At 38.9% G+C, this 23,466-nt stretch overlaps 2 protein-coding genes across 2 annotated transcripts; one reads left to right on the forward strand and one right to left on the reverse strand.

Annotated features, from left to right (window-relative positions):
• Positions 1–8,244: 8,244 nt before the first annotated feature.
• On the forward strand, positions 8,245–14,889 carry LOC131801375 (mucin-2-like). Its single transcript, XM_059119959.1, has 4 exons — positions 8,245–11,781; positions 12,755–12,928; positions 12,993–13,261; positions 13,329–14,889. Exons 1-4 carry the CDS (start codon positions 8,248–8,250, stop codon positions 14,263–14,265), a joined length of 4,914 nt encoding a protein of 1,637 aa, XP_058975942.1. The 5' UTR covers positions 8,245–8,247; the 3' UTR covers positions 14,266–14,889.
• A 2,825-nt stretch (positions 14,890–17,714) lies between these two features.
• On the reverse strand, positions 17,715–22,918 carry LOC101894411 (putative inorganic phosphate cotransporter). Its single transcript, XM_005176512.4, has 4 exons — positions 22,601–22,918; positions 22,380–22,516; positions 18,382–19,473; positions 17,715–18,323 (listed from the first exon to the last, which is right to left on the reverse strand). Exons 1-4 carry the CDS (start codon positions 22,659–22,661, stop codon positions 18,117–18,119), a joined length of 1,497 nt encoding a protein of 498 aa, XP_005176569.2. The 5' UTR covers positions 22,662–22,918; the 3' UTR covers positions 17,715–18,116.
• Positions 22,919–23,466: the final 548 nt, after the last annotated feature.

The raw sequence follows: 23,466 nt of genomic DNA on the forward strand, positions 1-23,466 counted from the left end.
GGGTCTCACTAAAGCTTGTCTCATGTATTTATATGGACTCCTATCTGGTCATATTTAAAGACAAAAGGGGGAAAACCTTTAGGTTATGAGAAATTATTCTTACAAACAATACTGCCTCTCTAAAATCCTTGTAGATCTCGTCTAAAAAAGATTTCCTTACGCTACAAACAATACTGCCTCTCTGCCTAGTGTTTTTCTTTAAACAACTTCCCCCAGATCTTGTCTGTAAAAGACAAGTTCAGAGGGAGAAGTTCTTCTTCAAAATATTCCTTTTTGATTCTGCCCATAAAAGACTTCCTTTAGATGTCGTCTGTAAAAGGCAAACCAAAAAATACAAAATCTACAGCTCTAGCCTACAAAAAAATCTTCCTCTAGTTCTAACCTATAAAAGACGCCATCTAGATCTCGTCTATAAAAAAGTTACAATTCGTCCAAAAATAGACTCGCTCCATAATAGATACTGCCTCTTTTAAATATTCCCTTTGGAACTTGTTTTTAAACAAGATGTTGTCTGTAAAAGACTCCCATTGGATTTTATCTTTAACAGATTCCTTCTAGATTTTGTATATATAACACCCTCTAGATCTGTAAAAGACTCCCTTTTTCAACTCTCCCATAAATTAACTACACATATAAAAGACTCCCTCTGAATCTCGTCTATAAAATTGGCCGTTTAGATCTAATTTACAAAATACACCGTTTAGGTATTCTTAATTATAGATGCCTCTAGTTCTCGTCTATGGAAGAGTCTCACTAAAGCTTGTCTGATCTATTCATATGGACTCGTATCTGGTCATATTTGAAGACAAACTTTCCCCCTTAGGTTATGAGAAATGACTCTAACCAAAATTTAAGTTATTAAAGTACTTCACATCTCGTCCAAATTACATGCAGTTGCACCTGCCGATAATTTGAACCAGGTGCAAAGAAATTGATTGGTACTGGCTTTCACGTAACCAAAAGCTATGCGAAAGAGTTCAAGGCCATATTAATCTCTATTTTGTTTACATGATGCGATAAATCACTGGAGAGAGAAAGGAATCCAACACCGCTCCACATAAGAGATAGAGTAGTATATCCACATGAGAAAGCATTTTCTTTTTGACTGGGAGGGAAAAACAAATTGCTTTGAGTTTTCTTCCTCTTGTTTTGTATTTTGGTAAAGGCGATAACTTTTATAATTAGGGTTGCAAGTATCTGCGAATTTATTATGTATTTATATGTGTGTGTGTAATTTGCAATGTAACATTACATTACTTTCACTTGCAAAATAAAACTAAAAACAGATTGCAAAATAAAACGCTCAAGTGTCATAACATGATCTTAAAAATGACGTTAAAGACGTCATTGACCATAAAAGATGCTAAGAGATTATTTAGATGATGGACAATGGAGTGCTCTGCAAAGGGCAGTGGCATCATTATAATGGTTATCCCAGCATAATGAAGATCATTACTTTTTGTCATCATCTTGACGACCATTTGGAAACAATGCTCGTAAACTATTTTAATAGGGCGTTTTTTGGACAGAGCGATTCATTTTTCATTTGAAAAACAATTGAAAGTGAATTTTTTTATACTCCCTAATGGTAATGGTAAGTGAAAGAAAATCTATTACGTAATATCTCCACCATTGCGTTTTCGGCGATCCAAGACTTTGGGTCTGAAATTGGACAAAGACATGCGATAAAAAAATATGAGAGGACCACAAATAAGTTTTGTAGGCATCCAACGGAAAGTCTGCTAAGATCAGTCCATAAAGACAACAAGTCAGAAAGCAGTAGTTCCCATTACGAACTCACTCCGGTGAATAAAGACGCTAAAATCATCAAAATACCGAATATTGGGAGGTACCGTTATAGGGGGGTTATACGAAGACGTAGACCTGCACAGACAATTTTCTGTCCTAGGCTCTAGAATCCATTACGAACTTCAAATACGAAATTTGAAATAATTCCGGTAATAATGTCGCTAAAATCATGAAAATACCCAAAATCGGGAGGTACCGTTGTATGGAAGCTATACGAAAAAGTGAACCGACATGGCCCATTTACGAACTTAACCTGTCTACTGGTAAACTATGCATATATGCAAAATTGTAGCCTTCTATTTCAATTCATTCAAAAGATAGCGTGATTACAACAGACAGACGGACAGACAGACAAACGGACCTCAATACATCGTCTTAGCATTTTACGCTGACAAACGGAATGACAATTTTAATATACCCTCCAAAGAATGGTGAAGGGTATAAAAATAATGGGCCTTTTTGAAAGACCAAAATCGACCAAAATAGAGGTAAAGACATGATCCTTTCTAGACATCTGAAAAGGCTCCCTCTATAGTTCATTTATAAAAGACTTTAGATATAATTCATAAGCGAAATGTTTATACAGAAGCTGAGGGACTCATTAAAGAAACCCAGAAAAGGAAAAACCAAATGGATTCTTCATAGGCAATAATAAATGAGATTTACGAGAAATTCTTTATCAAATGACACCCTCTAGAGTTCATTTGTAAGAGTATACTTTCTAGAGCTCTTTTCCAAAAGGCTCCCCCTAGAGATGGCATACGGAACACTCGATACCTTCATTCATAAAACACTCCTTCTAAAGCTTGCCTTTAAAAGACTTAAAGACGGCCAAAATTGTGTTTTTATAGGAACAGAAAAGAATGTCTTTGTAATAGACCAAAACACAGTCCTAATGACCAAAATGACCAAAAAATTCATCGAGAAAGGGATCTGTACTGAAAAACCAAATGAAGTTTTCATAGAGAATCGTAAATGATCTTTACGAATAATTCCTAAAAAAAGAGGTCAGTAATGAAACACTCCCTCTAGATGTCTTCTATAAAAGAAACTCAATACCTTCTGGCGGTTTTATAGGCAACTAAAAGGATATCAGACCAAAACACAACAATGACCAAAATACTTACAGAGGGGCAGATGACTGAAAACTCAAATGGAGTCTTCATTGGCAATCATAGATTAACTTTACGAGTAATTCTTAAAAAAAGAGGTCGGTAATGAGCCACATGAGTCGTCTATAAAGGACACTCAATACCCCCTAAAGCTCCTTCATAAAACACTCCCTCTAAAACTGAGTTAGCGAACATCGGGAGTGTAACTCTCCCTCTCTCGGTAGATATTGTGTGTGCTAATTTTTTGCGAAGTGGAAAGATCATGAAATCAAGCTACCGAACGTCGTATTACATTGAAAGCTGCGCAGCTAATGTTGTCTGCACATCAAATTTCTTATTGATAAACAAGCGTGCAGTTCTGGCGGTGTCTTGGCGAAAGCTCGAAACGCTTATTAATAGGAGACCTCTTCTCGATTTTCAAAAGACTTATTGTGGACACTGTTTAGTCCTCATCCATAGAAGACACTTCCTATAACTCGTCTACATCATTTTCATGGTTTGTCTATAAAAGACACCCTATAGAGCTGATGTGTGAACTACGTTCTCAGGTTGAATAAAATGAGTAAAAAGGCAGTAATTTCAGCCGGGCCGAACTTTAAATACCCTCCACCATTTGGAAGGAATTTGCAATTTTTCAAAAAAATCAATTGATAATTACTGCTAAAATCATAAAAATGCCGGGAGTTACCTTTATATTGGGACCCGTACGAGGAAGTGGACCCGCATGGGCAATTTTTGTCAAAGACCATTACGGCATTCAAATGTAAAACTTAAAACAATTCCGGTCGATAATGTCGCTGAAATCATCAAACTACCGAATATTAGGAGGTACCATTAAATGGGAGCTATGCGAAGACCTGGGACCTGGACCTCTATTGGCAATTTTATGTCATAGGTTGTAGTACCCATTACAAAATTTGAAATAATTCCCGGAAAAAGTGTAACATTAGAAATTTAAAATACGAAATGTTAAACAATTCCAGTGAATAATGTCGCTGTAGTATCCATTAGGAACTTCAAATACGAATTTGGAGGTAATTTCGGAAAAAATACCGAATATTTGCAGGTATCATTAAATGACGGTTATGTGAACACTTGGGAAGTACAATTATATGGGAGCTATAAGAAGACCTGGAACTATATGTGCAATTTTCTGTCATGGACTGCAGTACCCATTAGCAAATTTGACACAATTCCGGAGAATAACGTCGGTTAAATCATAACATTTCCGAACATTGAGAAGTACTGTTGGTACTGGACCAACATGTGCAATTTTCTGTCATAGGCTGTAGAACCCATTGGGAACTTTAAACACGAAATTTGAAACAATTCTAGTGAAAAGTGTGACACAAATTATCAAAATACCAGATATCTGGAGGTACAGCGATATGGGGACTTTACCAAAACTTAGACCCCTATTGACAGTTCTACGCTAGGATATTTCATACATTAATACATAGTGGCAATTTACAGCAAATTCGGGTTAAAAGTGTTGCTAAAACACCAAAAAAGCCATAAATCTGGCGATACAGTTATATGGGAGCTATACCAAAACGTTGACCTATATACCCCATATTCAATTCCAACCAGTAAAGAAAGTCTTAAAGTCGGGCGGGGCCGACTTTATGATACCCTACACCATTTTGCTAATAAAGTAGAGCTCCACATAACAATTAAAAGTTTTTATGGGAGAATTCAATCATTCACCCTATGATTATAATTATAATTTAAAGTTCAAAGGCCTAAATATGACGAAGCATTTGTATCTTTTAAATTCGGAATTGTATTGCCCATTTGGTGCACAATTAATTTGAAATCGGATAAAGACATATATGGGAGCTTTATCCAAATCTGAACCAATCTCGATAAAATTTGGCAAAAACATATTTCTGAGCTGTATTTGATATATTTCCCTGAATATCGTTGTTACGGAGTGCATATTACGGTTGTGGGTAACAAATATAATCGGATGAATAATATATATGGAAGCTATAGCTATATCTGACCGATCTTCACCAAATTTGACATACTAGCTTCTAGACTCAATTCGGTCGTAAGTGCCAAATTCCATCCCATTTGGACAAATATTAGACGTTTGGTGCACAATAAAAGGTAAATTGGACGAAGTTATATGTATATGGGAGCTATATCCAAATCTGAACCGATCTCGATAAAATTTGGCAAAGATATTTCTGAGCTGTATTTGATATATTTCCCCAAATATGGTTGTTGCATAGTGCATATTACGACGGCGGTGGACAAAAATAACAAGTCGGATGAACAATATATATGGGAGCTATAGCTATATCTGAACCGATTTCGATCAAATTTGGCATACATATTTTCAGGCCTAATTTGGGTGTATATGCAAATTTCCATACAATTCGGGCTGATATTACACGTTTGGTGCACAATAAAAGGCAAATCGGACGAAGATATATATGGGAGCTATATCTAAATTTTTACCGATTATCTCCAATTTCAATAGGGTTCGTCCTTGGGCCAAACACAAGATCTTTGCAAAATTTCATCTGGATCGGGCAATAAATGCGACCTGTACTTTGTTTACAAAAATACATGGACAGACGGACGGACATGCATAAATCGACTCAGAATGTGATTCTATGCAGATCATCAGAAGGAAGTATGGGTCTATCTCGTTTCCTTCTGCCTGTTACAAACAAATGCACAAAGACATAATATCCTGACCACCTTGTGGTGTAGGGTATAAAAATCCCGCATACCAAACACACATCTGAGTAAAACTTTATCAACCCACTTGATTTCGTTCGGAGGCTAGCACTATAGACGGACATATAGACAGACCGACAGACATTTATAAATCGACATAGACTTTTGGGCTGATCAACAATAGATGTACTCTGTGGGGTCTAAATGGCATATTTCGAGGTATTACAAATGGAAGACAAGCATAATATTTCATCCATACTATGGTACAGCGAGCCCTATTCACCGAGTCAATTTTTAAATATTTTTACGAAATTTTGTTTGAAAATCAATTTTTTGTCGGTTAGGCAATTCTAACTACGTCGGTGCTATGGTGGAAGGTATTAAAATACACTTTCCAGGGCCCGTCTATAAAAATGGTAGCATTTATTCTAAAATATCACATATGTGTTCACATTTCTCAGTATCCAAAGGCGACATGTTTCCAATATGGTTACTACTGCCTGCTGGACCCACACTGCATCTAAATTTGACAACTTTACGACGTTATGACCCGGCGTCAAGTACTGCAAACATTTTTCATCAAGTGATTTATAAACACATTTTGCTTTCATTTCCATGCAGCTCTAAGGCGTTTCAGTGACTCTTAGGCGCATGTATGGTCAAATCATGCTGTGAAAATGCCCCAGCGGCGGTGGTAGTGGCAGCCACATACTTTTCCAATGAAATTTAAATCAAGTTTATGCCGCCTTGGAGTTTTTGCAAATGCAACAACAAAGCCGGGCATATCCGTTTTAACAGCTTAGAGTCATGTAATTTCATTAAGTTTCCAAATCTTTGCTTTTTTCATCTCATTTGCTTTCTCTTTCTCTCCCACAAAATGAAAGAAATGGATTGAGTTGGAACGACTTGTTGTAAGTATTTTCATGTGGATGGCCTTCAAACGAAAATGAAAGTGATCGTCCATTGAGAAAAAGGGGCTGTTGGCGTCAAATGATGATAATTAAGTTTTCGTTGTTTTTGTAGTTTTTTTTTTTCTGTGTCCTCTTTGCATGGGCAGTTAGTTGACCACTTGGTGGAATTTTTTTTGCCTCAGCTTTTTTTTGTTGTGGATTTTGATCATTAAGTTGTAATCATAATTGTTGACCAGTGCTTGTGAGTGGTGTGAGTCGTGCAGGACAGTAATTTGTTGTTATAGCAGAAGATTAACTGTACATTGACCAGGGAGAATGGGAAAACAAGTGCAAAATGTGATTTGGGGGGATAGTGTTTTTAAAAAAGGAAATATAGATGAAGCCTTCAACAGATAGACTGTGGACAGACTTTACTACGGGCTAGTTTTTGATAGTGCTTTCTAAACCACATATATTATGTCTTATAGATGACCTCTATGGGAGGGAGTCGAGTCGAGCTTATGTGCTCATTTGTGAGAAGACTTCTTTCTTATGGCTAAAAAGATTTTCTTTTCATCTCTGAGAAGTTTTTCTGCTCTTCTCTGATAAGTTTGTCTGCTCTTCTCGGAGAAGCCCTTCCACTCTTCTTTGAGAAGATGTCTTCTGTGACAAGACTTCTTGCTCATGGCTAAGAAAAATTTTTTTTCTTCTCTGAGAAATTTTTCTGCTCTTCTCTGAGAAGATGTCTTTTGTGACAATACTTCTTGCTCATGCCAAGAAGATTTTCATTTCGTCTTTGAGAAATTGTTTTGCACTTCTCTGATAAGTTTTCCTGCTCTTCTCGGAGAAGGCCTTCCACTCTTCTTTGAGAAGATGTCTTCTGTGACAAAACTTCTTGCTCATGGCTAAGAAAATGTTATTTTCTACTCTGAGAAGTTTTTCTACTCTTCTCTTAAAAGCTGTTCCATTCTTCTTTGAGAAGATGTGCTCTTTTTTGAAAAGACTTCTTTCTCATGTCTAAGAAAATTTTCGTTTCTTCTCCGAGAAGTTTTTCTACTCTAATCTTAAAAACACTTCCACTCTTCTTTGAATAGATGTGCTCTTTTGTGAAAAGACCTCTTTCTCATGGCTAAGACTTCTCTTAGAAGTTATTCCTCTCTTCTCTGATAAGATTTTCTGCTCTTCTCTAAGAACCCCTTCCACTCTTCTTTGAGAAGATGTAATCTTTTCTGACGAGACTTCTTGCTCATGGCTAAAAAGATTTTCTTTTTATTTCTGAGATGTTGCTCTGCAATTCTCCGAGAGGACCTTCCACTTTTCTTTGACAAGATATATTTCTTGTAAATATAACAATTTTTTTTTATTTTTTTTTTATTTTCAATTTTATTTATTTTGCTTTTCATGCAAAGAAAAGGTCATAAGCACAGACGAAAACAAATCGATTATGAAAAAATTACGATATACATGTTAGCGTATTACGAGCGCAAGAAATCCAATTATAAACGCTTAACAAATTCACTTTCACGCTTTGTTAATCAATCTAAGCAATTAAAAAATTGTTCAAGTCGATGGCATTGAAAATGGAAAATCATGGCAATTCTCATAGACAATTAACATAAAGACAAACCCAAGCGGTGGTCTAGATCGCGTTATTATGAAACGTGACTTCCTGTTCGAACCTTCTCCCCCTTGCCTGTGAATCATTTCTTTTAACATTCTTTTTTCATTACTTTCCAGGCTTTGCAATGATGACGAGACACCTGCAATTCTTGTGTGCCACCACTTGTTTATGGCTCTTGGCTACGGCCCAACAACCCTCTTCGTTCGACAAATGGTCACGTCAACTGGAGGCTGCCAGTCCGGCAGTATCGGATAGTTTCGATTGGGTGCCATTGTCTCAGTCGGCGGATAGTACACCAGAAACAAAGGATCGTTCAGCCAATGGCCGTGTTCTTACCTATTCCCAATCCTTCCCGCCCAGTTCGAAATTTAGTGAATTGTCAAAGGGTCTTCCATTTGGCAGTTCCCCGCAATCGGCAAAACCCACACCATTCGACTTTCCCTTTCAATTCCAATCGTTTGGCAATGCTCCCCAAGCCCAATCGCTGAGACAACCTAGCTCACCGCTAAAGGCTCAAGATCCAACCTCGCAATCGTTTTTCAAATTTGAAATGCCTTTCAATCAACAGAGTGCCCGTCCCGCCCAATTGGCTGCCCCTGGTGTAAATACTGGCTATCAAATTTCTCATGCTTTTGGAGGTGGCGCCCAAGCAACTTTGTTCAGTTCACCGCTGTTCAATCAACAACCTGCCTTCCCACCAGAATTCCATCCAGTGCCTCAGAAACCCTTTAGCCAGCAATTGCAACAGCCACAGAAGCCTTCCTTCCTGCAGCCGAATGTTATTGAGGATTCTTTGTCGTTGAAGAATTTCTTTAAGGAAAACAAACCATTGCCCACTCCATCATCATCGCTCCAGGCGGTTACACCTCAAGTTTTCCCCACCAATCCACCGGCCGAATCTTCTTTCCCCCTGAGAAATAATTTCAACAATTTACCATCGGCCTCGGGTCCAGCTGGTCCTCAAGACTCTCAGTTCCTGTATGTGCCCTACAATGATGTTTTCAATTTCCCCGCTCCCCAGGCCCAACCTTCGGTACAGCAACAACAACAGCCACAAAATCCTTTTGAACAAAATACCAAATTCGGTTCGAATCTTCCCACCGTAAATCCCTATCAAATAAATCAGTTCTATACTCCAGATCCCATTGCTCCAGCTCAGCCTCAGAACAATTTGTTTGCCATTACAACGACCACCATAAAGCCCCAAACCACCTCCCTGAAACCCTCCAACATTTTTCAGAGTTATGTAAGTCCACAATTCACCACTCCGGCCCCGAAACCCAAACCAAAGGCCCATCAACCGGCCTTGGCCATGTTCCTGTACCGCAGCTCGGCCAGACCCACCCAAACCGATGTGGTTGAAGCCTTGGCCTCAGCCAAGAATATTGCCGTCATTGATGCTCCCTCTCAAAATACTCCCGATATCTTTGTTGGACCCGCCGGTATGCCCACTCCTGGTGGCTTCACCAAATTCGATTTGCCCTATTTATCGCAACTGCAAAGTGGAGGTCAGGACATCAATGACATACCCTACTTTGTGGCTCCATTGAGTTATCGTACACCTGGAGGCTTCCACAAGATTTTGTTGCCAGAGCCCCATGTTGGTTCCATTGTTGTTAACTTGGCCAAGCAACGACCTCCAACCTCCGCCCAGCCCCAGCAAACAAATGTCTACTATCAACCCCAGTTGCAAGATGTTCCAGCCACGACTCAACGTCCTCAGACCACCACCCAAGCCAATGTGTACTATCAACCCCAATTGCAGGAGGTTCAAACCTCCACACATCGTCCACGTCAAAGGGTGAAGGGCAATGCCAATCGTGGCAACAAATATAGCTATTATCTGGATCAAGATGCCATACAAGAAGTTTCCTCACCACAAATCACCCAAAAGGAACGGCCCAAAAAGAAACGTCCCCAGACCTCGGTGAAGGTGGAACAGAACGGTTTCAATCAGCAGTTGAGTAATCCCTATGCCCAATTCAATCCCATACCCAATCAAATTACCGGCGATGATTACTACAAGGTTGCCACCAAACCAAGCACCACATCGTCGACCAGCACCACCACTACCACAACCTCGACTACCTCTACCACGGCCGCTCCACAGACATACTTCGCATACAATACTCAAGCTCAGGTTGAATTCCCCGGATCCAGTGGCCATTTGTATCACAATGTTAATCAACCCGCTCCCCAGGAAGAGAACCCCCGTCTAACAACCAGACCTACGTTGGGCGCCACCACCGCTGAGGAAGAATATCGCATGAAACAATACTACAAACAACAAGATGCCATACGTAATCGCCCTAAGCTTGTGGCCCAAACCAATTCACCTTACGACCAAGTCCAATACACCCCCGTCAGCTTGGAATATGAAGTTTCGCCCAAGACCACCACCGTTAAGCCACGTATTACCTTCTTTAGTCCGACAGTGGGTCCTGCAACTGAGGAAGACTTCAATACCCTGCCACCAAGACAACAAGTTGCCAACAATAACAACAACAATTTGCCAGCCAATCATCGTCCTTCCTATGTGCAAAATGAGATTACCGACAGTCCTGTGGAATATGAACCCAATCCATATCAACTACCCTCGGAATTGCCTTCATTGACACCCAGCTTGCCTGGTTTGGTAAACAATCTCAAGGATATGAAACAACAGCAGCAACAACAACAACAGAACGCCAATGAAGAACAGACAACGGTAACACCCAGTGTGGAGCAGGAAACCACCACAAGGCCCACACGTCGTCCCATACATCGAGTGAGAAAACCGACCAAGGCCAGCAACACTGTGGACAACAATGAAAACTCGGATACTGAAACCTTTACCCGCAGGCCATTGAATCGTGTACGAAGACCATTTGGTTCGCGCAACACCATCGGCTCCGCAATTACCACCAATTTGGACAGTAGCAACAACAATAGAAATAATGACGATAATGATGCAGCCACCACCAGCACAACGAGACGTCCCTCTGGGTCCCGCAACCCCTTGGTACGCAATCCCAATCGCATACGCTATCAACCCACGCCCGAGGAACGACAAACCCTGAGAATCAAACAGAAAAAGAAGTATGGCGGCTCCTCCAAGGTTGTGGAACAAACCGAAGATTTGGACTATCAACGTGATGTGTTGAAACAAAATTACCCCGTCATCAGACCAGCTGGTGGACGTACACCCAGCAGTCCCACTGCCAGACCCAGTTCATATGACATTACCACCACCGAAGCACCCACGTCAGAAACGCAACAAGTCTACACCGTGACACCCAGCAATCACATTGACAACGAACAGGTCTTCCCCGCAGGACTCTTGGAACCCATGCAAATCGCTCAGCAGTACAATCAATATAAGGATAATTATGGCCCTGGTTATTTCCCCAATCAAGAGGATTTGAATCCAACGGAACCGGTGCGGAATGAAATAAATCCAGTTTATACCACATATCCAACCACAACACCGGCACCGGCCACTGAACCGCCGACTACAACGACAACCACGACCACAACTACGACAACAACCACAACTGAGGCTCCAGTCGTCACGACAACAAGACGTTCGCCATTTGTTCGCAGAAATTATCCTAGGACCAGGCCAACAACCACTGAGGCACCAACGACGACAACACCCACACCCGAGGAGAGACCATCGGTAAGTTGAGACAGAATGTCTTTCCATGGGTTTTATACCTACCACAGGGCTTCTATGGAAAGAGATGCACAGAGATCTTTTATAAAACGAATACCTTCCACAGATCTTTCAATGAAAAAGGTCATCGCGCACCTTTGCAATCGAAGACCTTCCACAGGCCTTTTTTAGGCAGAAGACCTTCCACAAGTCTTTTTTGGAGGCAAGACGTTCCATAATTCTTTCGAATGCAGAAAATCTTTCACAGGGGTTTCACCGCTGGAAGACTTCCACAGATAGTAGACTTTCCACAAGTATTTCAAATGTTGAAGATAGTTTACAGGATTTTTAACGATTGAATACCTTCCACGGGATTTCCAAGAACAGACAGGCAAAAGAATTTCCACGGCTCCTCTTTGTATCGAATATCCAGGAGACCCGTTGCAGCTCTTCTATGCCTAGAAGACTTATTAAAGCTCTTCTAAGGCTAGATGACCTTCTGCAACTCTTCTAAGGCTAGAGGAACTTCTGCAGCTCTTCTATAGCCTCCTGTCGCTCTTCTATCGCTAGAAAACCTTCTGCAGCTCTTCTGCAATTAGAAGTCCTTCTGTCGCTCTTCTGTAGATGGAAGATCTTCTGCAGTTATTCTATAGCTTCAAGACATTCTGCAGCTCTTCTTTTTCTAGCTATAGTTCTTCTATAGCTAGAAGACCTTCTGAAGCTCTTTTTTAGCTATAAGTCCTTCTGCATATCTTCTATAGCTAGAATACCTCCTGCCCTTCTTTTATGGCTGGAATATCTTCTGCCGGTTTTCTATAGTTAGAAGAATTTATGAAGCTCTTCTATAGCTAGAAGACCTACTGCAGGTCTTCTATAGCGATAATACCTTCTGTAGCTGTTCTATAGTTAGAAGACCTCCTGTCGCTCTTCTAAAGCTAGAAGACCTCCTTACTCTTTTCTGCCTTCATCGTCAATTTTAACCTCGTTTCCTTTTCAGATCCGCAATCGTTTGCCTCCCCGCAAGGTAATAAGAGTGCGCACCCGTACCCGTCGCCCACAGCACCCCGCCTCAACTTCGGCCGCCCCCGAAGAAGAAAATCAAGCTACCGAGGAACCCAGACAAAATTATCGTAAATTGAATCGTTTCAATCAAGATCTCTATGACAATGAGGTTAGTATTTCACAACCCCTTTTTAAGCAAATTGCTATAAAATGACGTCCATGTTCTCCTACAGCAGACCCCCAGACGTCGTTATAAGAATAAATTCCAATTGGAGGGACAAGAATCCCAGTGGTCACCGGCGGTTAAGGTTGGACCCACAAACAACTTTAAACCCATTAATCCCAAAACACACAACAGCAATCGCCACCGGTTTGAAGATGAACCTGAAATTGTAACGGTGGGACCTAATGGTGAGGGTCAGGACAACTATGAGGTCAAAGTCTCGGCCAATTTGGCACCAACTGGCAGCAGTGGTGTGCAAATGAAGGAACCAAATTTGAAGTAGGTCCAAGGATTACCAATCTCTTTATTTTGTTTAATTTATATATTTCTTTCATTTTTGTCCTAGACCTGAAAAATCCTTTGCTGAACTTCTGGAAGAAGTCATGGGAAAGGCAACCGAAGATAAGACTGTCGATAGCACCACAGCATCCTCTGCCACCTCGACAGATGGTACCTATTTCGATGCCCAAAAGACAACCATTGCAAATCGTTTAAATCGCCGTGGCAAATGGAAGAAGACCCGTGTTGTGGCCACATCCAATACGAATGGCGAAAGCTTCGAAACTGCCGAATCTCAAAGTCTGGGCTCACAACTGTACAACACTCTGCACACGAAAGACAAGGCCAGTGTGGCTATGGTTAAGGATTGGAAGACAACTACCCCCATGACGACGGCAGCTGAAATTAATGCCATGTACACTTCCGATACCACCACACCCATGCCAATGGGTTCCATGGAGGATGAATATGCCTTGACAACCACAAAACCAGAAGTGGGTACCACATTTGCCCCCACCATGCCAATGAACTCGCCCGTCGAAGATATGGCTGGTATGATGACAGAGAAGACCATCAACAATGGCGGCGAAGAGGAAAGCGCCACGCGTCGCATGGATGATACAGCCATGGAGGAAGATTTAGAAATTCAGCCAAGTCTCTTCTCGGAGGTGAAGAAACAATTACATGAACTCTTCTCAATTGAGGATACCGGGGATGATACGGCAGTAACTGCAGCCTTGGCTGCGGTGGGTAAACGCCGTCAGGAATACACGAATATCAAGAGACCCAAGGTGGAGACCACAACATTTGCGCCACAGCCGGATTTCACCGAACCCATGTCGCCAGAGGATAAAGTTGCCTTCCATCGAGAGCTAATGAAACATGTGGTGTACGCCACATCGGCGCCGGCCAAGGAAGAGGAGCAGACATCCGAGGCGGAAATCTGCTATAGAGGGCGCTGCATAAAATCCGATGATTTGCCAGCGAATCATAAATTAAATTAATTTGGATTTTCTGCATGTGTGTTAATTAGGTTAACTAGGACTAACTAAAAAATCCCTCTACTTTTCTTTATCCCCATTTCCCCTTGTCTCTCTTCAATACAAAAATTACTCTTTGCCTCTTAATTTCTTTTCCCAAAAAATACATCAAGTCATACTTAAGTCCAGTTTCTCATCTTCTTATCTAGCTATTTATTCTCCTCCCCCTTCCCCTCTCCATTTTATAATTTTCGATATTTTGTAATTATATTTTTAGTTTTAATTTATAACAAAAACAAAACAAACAACTTTAAAACGATTTTCATGTAATTACTTATTTTAGTTTAATTCCATAACCCCATTGTAAACCCCCTTCTGTCTTACCTTCCACTAACGAGGACCAATTGAAATGTTCTCTTTCAAACCGCCTCTTTAGTGAAAGATGTGAACGAAGTTTTATTTTTTCGTTTCTTTGAGTCTGTAACACAAGTTAAACAAAATTTTCTACAGATATTGGATATTATACTCTTAAGTTTTAGTATTATTTAGTTTTTAAGTACCTTTTTTGTAATATAAAACAAACAACAACAACAAATAATAATAATAATTAATAATTTGTACGATATACAGAATAAACAATTAATTATAAAAAAAAATTATTATAAATAAATAAATAAAAAAATAAAAAAAAATCAATTTTTAAAATTTATGTAGACGCAGAACTTATGCATGAGATCATGCCAGAGGTCCATAATATTTTGGGTTACGAATACAAATTCGATGAAAGATTTTAAATTTATAACAAGTAAAAACAGCAGCTAAACTCGGCTGGACCGAACTTTTTATACCCTCCACCATTTAAAAGGAACTTGGAAAATCTCAGAAAAACAAACCATCGAAAAATACCGCTTAAATTAAAACCGTTATATGGGGGCTATACAAAGACGTGGACCTGCATATGTAATTTTCATAGGCTGTAATGTCCATTAAGATCTTACAATACGAAATTTGAAACAATTCCGGTGATTAATGTCGCTAAAATCAATTAATACCGAACATCGGGAGGTATCGTTATATGGAGGTTATACGAAAACGTTAACCTGCATAAGAAATTTTTTGTCATAAGCTGTTATACCGATTTTGAACTTCAAATATCATGTCGCTAATATCATTAAATACCGAATATCGGGAGGTATCGTTATACCGGGGGTATATGAAGTCGTGGGTCTGCATATGTAATAAAAAACAAACCATCGAAAAATACCACTTAAATTAAAACCGTTATATGGGGGCTATACAAAAACGTGGACCGGCATATGTAATTGTCACAGGCTGTAGTGCCCATTAAGACCTCAAATACGAGATGTGAAACAATTCCGGTGAAAAATGTCTCTATAAACATTAAATACCGAATACTGGGAGGTATCGTTATATGGGAATTATACGAAAACGTTGACCAGCATAAAAATTTTTTTGTCATAAGCTGTTATACCGATTTTGAACTTCAAATACGAAATTTGAAACAACTTGGGTGCCATGTGGAGACGTTGCCCTGCATATGTAATTTTTTGTCATAGGCTGTAGTACCTATTAATATCTTTAAATATAAAATTTGAAACAATTCCGGTAAATAATGTCGCTAAAATCAATAAATACCGAATATCGGAAGATCTCGTTATACCGGGCCTATACGAAGTCGTAGGCCCGCAAATGTATATGTTTTGTCAGAGACTTTAGTGCCAGTTAAGATCTTCAAATACAAAATTTGAAACAAATCCGGTGAATAATACCGCTAAAATCATCAAAAAAAAAAAAAAAAACTTGAGATACCGCTATATGGGGGCTATACGAAAACGTGGACAGACAAGGCCCACTTACTAACTTAACCCGCCTACTGGCAAAATGCACATATTTGCAAACATTTAAACAGACGAACATCGCCAAATCGACTTACAATTTTACGTTGATCAAGAAAAAGAAAACAAAATGGCCTGCCTTGTCAGCGAATGGCTTTAGCCAATTTGTAAATGATAATGGATCTATGCATGAGAATAACTTTAGAGTCTCTATCTCCCAATAGCCTAGTCTTTTCTTAGATAAGATGATGAACATGTGCAAAGTAGATGTTCAATCGTCTCTATCTCTTCTTCATCTTCACATAATCGATAGTAGTCAGGAACACTGTTCTCCCATATTGAGATATCTGATACGGCAACGACCAGTCAATATGCCCACCAAGATTCTTTGATCAGATCTACTAAATGATAGAAAGGAGCTTGTTTTCCTCCTCGAGATTACCGGCCATATAGCCTTATCAACTCATGTTTACTATTACATCATCCTAGTCCAAAGAACACTTCATAGAGACCAACGCCCTTCTGATGAGTGTTTGCCCTGTTTCGAGAAGGATGCAAGGACTATAGCCCACCTTTTGAATGCGCTGCAGATGCATTCCCCTTTGTCATACTGAAACTTCGCCAATAAGTTGCCGCTGTAGTTGACAATGTTTCCGGATGGAGACAGACAGTCGATTTAATCTGCTTAGTATTGTACCCTATCCCAGTATTGACTTCTGGTTTAATCACCCTTATCGCGTAGAAATTGTGAATATTTGTTCGCATGACAATTGTGAATCTCCATTCCCAAAATTAATATAACTTTTGTGAAAAAAGTACATGATTGCATTTTTGGAAATGGTGAATTTATTTTTTGGGAAAATTTGTTACGCGATAAGGGTGAATAAAAACTGGCATTGGACGTCGAGCACCAACTATGTTGGAAGTTCAGAAGTATTTTTCGATGCTCCTAAAATCATCGCTGAGGCCATTCTCATGTATGTTTTCGTTTGACAGCATTCATACTGTATTGGTGGACTACATCGGTTACTGCATTATTTTGAATGCTGCGCAAACCTGCCTAATACGGATCTTGATCTATAGGCTCTCTCTTCCTTCCTTAATACCTTCATCTCTAGATTATGGAGCTGCTTCCTTACACGTTTGTTTTGGGAGTTCCAAACACATATAATAGTTTGGAAGACTCCTCTAATGAAAGCATAATATTATGGTAAAGAAGAAAACCTTAATCTTCTCATGCAAATAGAACAATGAAGTAGATGAAGGATCTTCCCGTACGTCAGCATAACCATATGCTTTCTTTGCAGTACTTGTTTGGGTATAATACCTTAGATAGATCCTTCATCATCAAATACCTTAGATAGATCCTTTTCTTCTCCGAATTGTTATCTTTATTTTTAAATTGCTTTATTGAAGCATTCTGCCTCAGCAACGGTGTTTTATCGGCTTCTACCGACTTTTCAAAATCATCGGTAATCCTCGGTCCACATCGCCTTCCACGATTTCCATTCTATCATGCCATGGAAACATTGCCGTTCAGATCATCTTCTTAAAAAGTTTCCAAAATTACTTTGAAATCAAAATCATTTGACAATTCACAATAAAATTGGACAAAGCTTTGTTAAAATTGTCATGTTTCGTGTGAATTTAATTCACATTAGCATTTTATTTGTATATTCATTGTAATTATATCATAAAATCACATTAAAAATGTATTTAATTGTTGTACGCGTTAAGTTTCACATCATTGAGATAACAATTCACATTCAGTTGAGTTATTCGTAAAAATAAAAATTTTAAAGCACCAAAAAAATGCTAGGCATATTATGTAGAATACATATGTACATTGAATGGATAAATAATAATGTATATATAGCTATATAATTATATAAGTTATTTATGTTTCTTTAAAAGCATTTGGGGACAGAGAGTCATATAAACATACACATACATATATGTAGGAAATCATATGATAAATTCAAAAACATTAACTTAGTAGCACACAACTCTACCACTGTTCTAGGTAGAGCTTGGTTGTAAGGGATCTGTTTCCGACGGTTGAACATCCACATCCACAGAAGATCGACGAGAACTGGGGTGACTCAATGGCTGGGGGAAGTTCCAGGCTCTGGGGGAGGTACGGCCAAATATGATAAATAGCAAATTTCCAAAGAAATAAAATGCAGCAGTAATATAGAATACAATACGCCATTGCAAGGGGTTGGTCTATAAAATAAAAATTTTAAATAAAGATAATTTCTATTTACAAATTTATGAAACGTACCTCATCTGTAACAATTAATCCCACTGTGAGTGGGGCAATAATACTCATAAAATTCGCAGCGCAGTTTGTAATGCCCATTAAAGTTCCAGCAAAGTTTGGCGATAGGTCAATGTGGTTTACTTGGAAACCCAAATACGTGGCAGCATTTGATCCAACCGCCAATGTCAGTAGAGCTATGGCCAAGGCTGTACTCTCACCGGTTGTAATATAACCCAACCCAATCAAAGCTGTCATGGGTATCCACATTCCCAGGGTGTTGAAGAGTTTTCGTGAAAAGGCTAAAGGCATAACACTGTTACGATTCATAATGTCCGCTATAAAAATGAAACCATATGATAACAATGTCATGGCCAAATATGGTAGAGCAGATAGAGGTCCATTGTGACGTATATCCAAACCGAGAATATTTTTCAAAAATGTTGGTATTTCCGTTAATAAAGTCCAAAAGCCCCAGTTATTGGCACAGTGGACAATTAACAAAGTCCAAAACGGCAAGGAGGATAATATTTTACACCAAGGCGTTTTCATATTGGCCACCTCAATGCGGCCTGCATCCGATGGCCGTCGGCCTTGACTGGAACTTTCAATATAACGTTTTTCTTGTGGTGTTATGCTAGGGTGATCTGCCGGTGTACTGGAACTGTAATAATACCATACTAAACACCACACCAAGCCAGCCAAACCGGACACATAAAAAATGCTGGGCCAACCCATCCATGATGATGCAATAAAACCACTAACCGACAGCATTATAACCGTACCGAATTGAGCTCCTGAATAGCAATAGCTGACCAAACGGCCACGTTCTTCGGCTGGTGCCCATTTGGAAAGAAATGTATGGGTTGAGGGGAAAATCATTCCCTGGCAAAGACCTTGAACCGAACGTAGAGCCAAGAGTAGCGGCCAATCGCCAATTTCTGCAGCAAATGGTGTGAGAATTGCCAAAATCGAACAGAATAGCACACCAAAGAAAAATGTAAATTTAGCACCATATTTATGCGATAGATAACCGCCAGGAACTTGTGTTACAACATAGCCCCAAAAGAAGCTACTCAAGAGATACGATTTCACACCTTCATCCCAATCGAATTCCTGTGAAAGGAAAAAGAATACATGAAAATTATTAAATAGGCATAAATGGAGAGAAAAAAACCTCTGAAAAGGAAATCAAGGGAATAAGAAAAGAATTTATTAAAATTATTCACGAAAAAAACATTATTGAAAAGGAAATATATGGGAATGTTTCTTTCAACTGGATGTACGACAATATTTTATGTTTATATCGCTTCCACCATAAAATTGAGAACATATTAAATTCGTCAAAACATTCGTTGGAGATCCCACGAAAAGTATATATTCGATTTAGCATGTCGGTGGTAATCGTGCTAATCGCACTATTAAAAATAGATCTAGGAGATTTTGCACAGGCATTGTTCCTAGGATATTTCTTATGGAAAATGGTATATATCGGCCTATGTTAAGGAGTTTTACTACTTGGAAGATTTCTGCTCCAATTACCAAATAGTTGTAAATTAATGCTTCGGGCTCTCGATGGTAGATTTTCTCTTTTTGTTGTTATTGCCCTCATATAACGGTAACTCTAGATTTTCGATTTGCTTTATGGGTTTCTACCCCAAATGCCATCCAAATTGGCTATAATTTAACATTTCGACTTCTTCGACTTATCTGCACTAACAAAGAATAGTTTTGTTTTCCGCGACGAAATATCGTGCCATTTTTATCCACTCAAATCTACTGGTCAGTTGAAGAATAACTTCAGGTTCTGCTTCGGTGAACTAAGGCAGATCGTGTATTGATTTTGAGGGCTATAGTATTACTGAATGATCTGAACGAATAAATAAATTTGTCCTCCCATAAGCCTATGTTCCACAAAGAAAAGTCAAGGCCCTTATAATACCTGTAATGATTATACAGATTTCGCCATAGAGGTGAGCGAGCTTATTTTCTTCAGATAGAGACTATGCTACCTCTTTTAGTTTTGTTAAATCTTCCCGGAGTTATTTTGGTCCATCAACCGGAAGAAGTGACATTAAGGTGGCTACACCATATGGTCAAATCCAGAACCACTTCTAACACAACGGATATATCCGTCATATATAATATCCTTCGACTCGACCAAGATATTCTCCAGATAAAATGCGCCGATCAAATGCGGTGAAAATGTTTAGTATGTAGCTGTGGCTCCTTCCTCGGTGTTGATAACAATGATATTCTTTAGAAAAAAGCCATATAAATCCCAGAAATACTGTTATTCCCAGGACAACATTAACAAATGGTTGACAACATCGGCGTGAACCCATCCAAAACTGAGCTCGTACATTTTACAAGGAAGCGGGGATTTTTCGCTACCTATGTTGGGTGGAGTTAGGTTAAAGCTGTCAACGGAACCTAAGTACATCGGGACTGTCCTTGACCAAAAATTAAATCGGAATAGGAATATCGAGGTGAGAACGAAGAGAGGCTTAATCGAGCTCTATTCTTGTTGAAACTCATAGAAGAGTTGGGGACTTAAGCCACATATAATCAAAAGGTTATATGAATCAGTTGTTCAGCCAATATTAATTTATGGAGGACTAGTATGGTGGCAATCTTTAGGCAAAGCTACTTTCAGCAAAAGCATTAATAAAGTCCAAAGGGTAGCATCGTTACTAATTACACTTACTTTTAAGAGCTCACCCCAATCTGCACTCGACTTAAAAAACTTAAAACCCTATTTTGTAGAGGAACAAGGTGCTAGGTGCGCCCTACGACTCAATGAACTGGGTCTATGGTGGAGTCAGTCCTTTGGACACTATATCATTCTTAAGTATGTGGAGAACATAGGAGGAGAACCAGTGATTATATATCACCCAGTTTCGAATCATTGGACACCCATATACCAAAAAGGAGACCCGGAAAACCCCACCTTTTAACAGTATAGCCGTCTATGCCGATGGTTCAAATATGGAACGGGAGCTTGTGTCTTCTGTGAATACATGAATATCCGGAGATCCTTAAAAATTAATAACGATTGCAGCGTTTTTCAGGTGGAAATCTTTGCTATCAGGAAAGCCAAGGAGCTGTTGAAAAACAAAATCAATGAATTGAACGAATCGGTGACTTTATATATCTATAGTCATGCGGTCTTGAAGGCTCTTCATTCTGTTACAATCAAATCTATGGCTGTTCTGGAATGCAGAAATACTTTGGAAAAGTTCAAGACGTCTCTTAAACTTTGTTTGTGATCCAATTCATCTGGATATGTTACAATGATCAGGTCAGTAGATCTAGAGATCGACAGCTCAGTGAAGCCAACATTGTGTCACTTAATATTCAGTAGATGTTGTTGGAATATCTCTTCTTGCAATACTAAGCTTATCATAAAAATTAGCAGTTTCAATTCATTTCCCCCAGTATTTGGAAAATTGTCTGTATTTTTAACAACATTGCGACTTGTCGCGTTGGGATAAGACATGTCTATTTCTAGGCAGGTATTTGCTTCATAAAAACAAATCCCTTAATATAGACTTCCTTTTACGATCTTTTCTGTATTATCAATTGCTTTAAAACTCTAAAATTGTATTACTCAATATAGACATAATTTTAGCTGTCGTTTTTGATTTACGAACTTCTTCAAAGTAAAAGGGGCTTGTCTTCTTCTGCTTCTGATAAAAAGAATGCACATAATTACCATTTTCACACTAAGTATGAGTAAGAACATTAATTGATAATAAATAGCGTATGATCACCAAGTGAAGTACCCTTATCAGAACTTCATTTCAGCAATAATAACAATAACACCCCATTGTGACGTAGTCATCCCAAAAAACAGATAAAAATTTATCAACATTTGTTCCACTTCCATTACAATCCATGCCAAGTTTACACAAATGTTTTGTATAAACCATATTCTTTTCTATTGATGAAAGATACCATATGGAATTGAAGGCATTGATTCATCCAAATATTTATATTCACTAAAATCGAACAATACCAACCTCAAAGTCAGGATTTGTGGCATTTTTATCAGTCATTGCCACAATGGCCACGGAAAGATTTACTCGCAATGCATAGGCTACGGCCAAGCCACAGAATGCCAGAATACATTGAATATGACGCACACCAAATCGGGGACCTTGAACGCCAAGCAACACGAACAAAGAAAGTTGATGAATTAGATTTAGATTGAAACTTAAGTTTTTAATTTCATCCAACTTACCTTGTGTTGAATTGATCTGTTGATAGCCATTATGCTGGACACAGGGACAGCAAAGTACCATATTCCAGGTTTTAGGGAACTCCTCCACAAAGTTTGGGTTAAAAAAACGATAAAAACAAAACACAAAGCAAACCGAAATCTATTACTATTACTGCTCTTCTATGGCCATATCTTTTTAGCACTTTTCTGTTAAATGCCCACTTTAAATATTGGGTTTTGTATTGACAACGAAGAAGATAATAAAATTACTAGCCCCACAAAACAAAATATTATTGATGACGCGAAAAGTTTGGACAGCAACAAACAATAACAACGAAGAAGATAATGAAATTCCCACAACAAAATATTATTGAGAGAGAATAGAGAGCGAATGTGTGCATGGGAAACAAAAATGAAATACGTTCCCAACGAACCGAATATAAAGGCCAAGAAAGAATAATTGATAAAAATAAACAGAAAGCAAAATCCCCGAGGGACCTCTGTTGTTTACGAATGAGACATGAGGAACACATCAACTAAAAGAGCGCCGACTAGAAAATGCAGAGATGGATATTCTCATTTGAAATGACTTTACTGCTTTTTTTGACTTGTACTGTCAAAGATATTAGTCCTTCATTATACGATACAACACAAAACAAGTTATCAAATGGGTAAATGGGAGTGAGAGTGCTTACCAGCGATGGAAAGTTTAAAGTTTATATGGTTTTGTTAACTCAAAACTTAGTGAAATTTTTCTTAAAAATTGTTAATCACTGTGAAATAATACAGGGTATGTCATAGCTATCTACTCGTTTTAATTTTTATGACTTACTAGCTGGCCCGGTCCGCGTTGCCGGCCCGTAGTTTTTGTCTATTATGCATATTTG

This window comes from Musca domestica, unplaced genomic scaffold, assembly GCF_030504385.1.
Source record: "Musca domestica strain aabys unplaced genomic scaffold, Musca_domestica.polishedcontigs.V.1.1 16, whole genome shotgun sequence".
Lineage (NCBI taxonomy): Eukaryota > Metazoa > Arthropoda > Insecta > Diptera > Muscidae > Musca > Musca domestica.

Coding starts and splice junctions, on each gene's coding strand:
- LOC101894411 (XM_005176512.4), bottom strand. CDS start 22,661: ATGGTACTTTGCTGTCCCTGTGTCCAGCATAATGGCTATCAACAGATC. Junction 22,517..22,600: donor ACAGATCAATTCAACACAAG/GTAAGTTGGATG, acceptor TTGGCGTTCAAG/GTCCCCGATTTGGTGTGCGT. Junction 18,324..18,381: donor GATTAATTGTTACAGATGAG/GTACGTTTCATA, acceptor TTTATTTTATAG/ACCAACCCCTTGCAATGGCG.
- LOC131801375 (XM_059119959.1), top strand. CDS start 8,248: ATGATGACGAGACACCTGCAATTCTTGTGTGCCACCACTTGTTTATGG. Junction 11,782..12,754: donor CACCCGAGGAGAGACCATCG/GTAAGTTGAGAC, acceptor TTTCCTTTTCAG/ATCCGCAATCGTTTGCCTCC. Junction 12,929..12,992: donor AAGATCTCTATGACAATGAG/GTTAGTATTTCA, acceptor GTTCTCCTACAG/CAGACCCCCAGACGTCGTTA.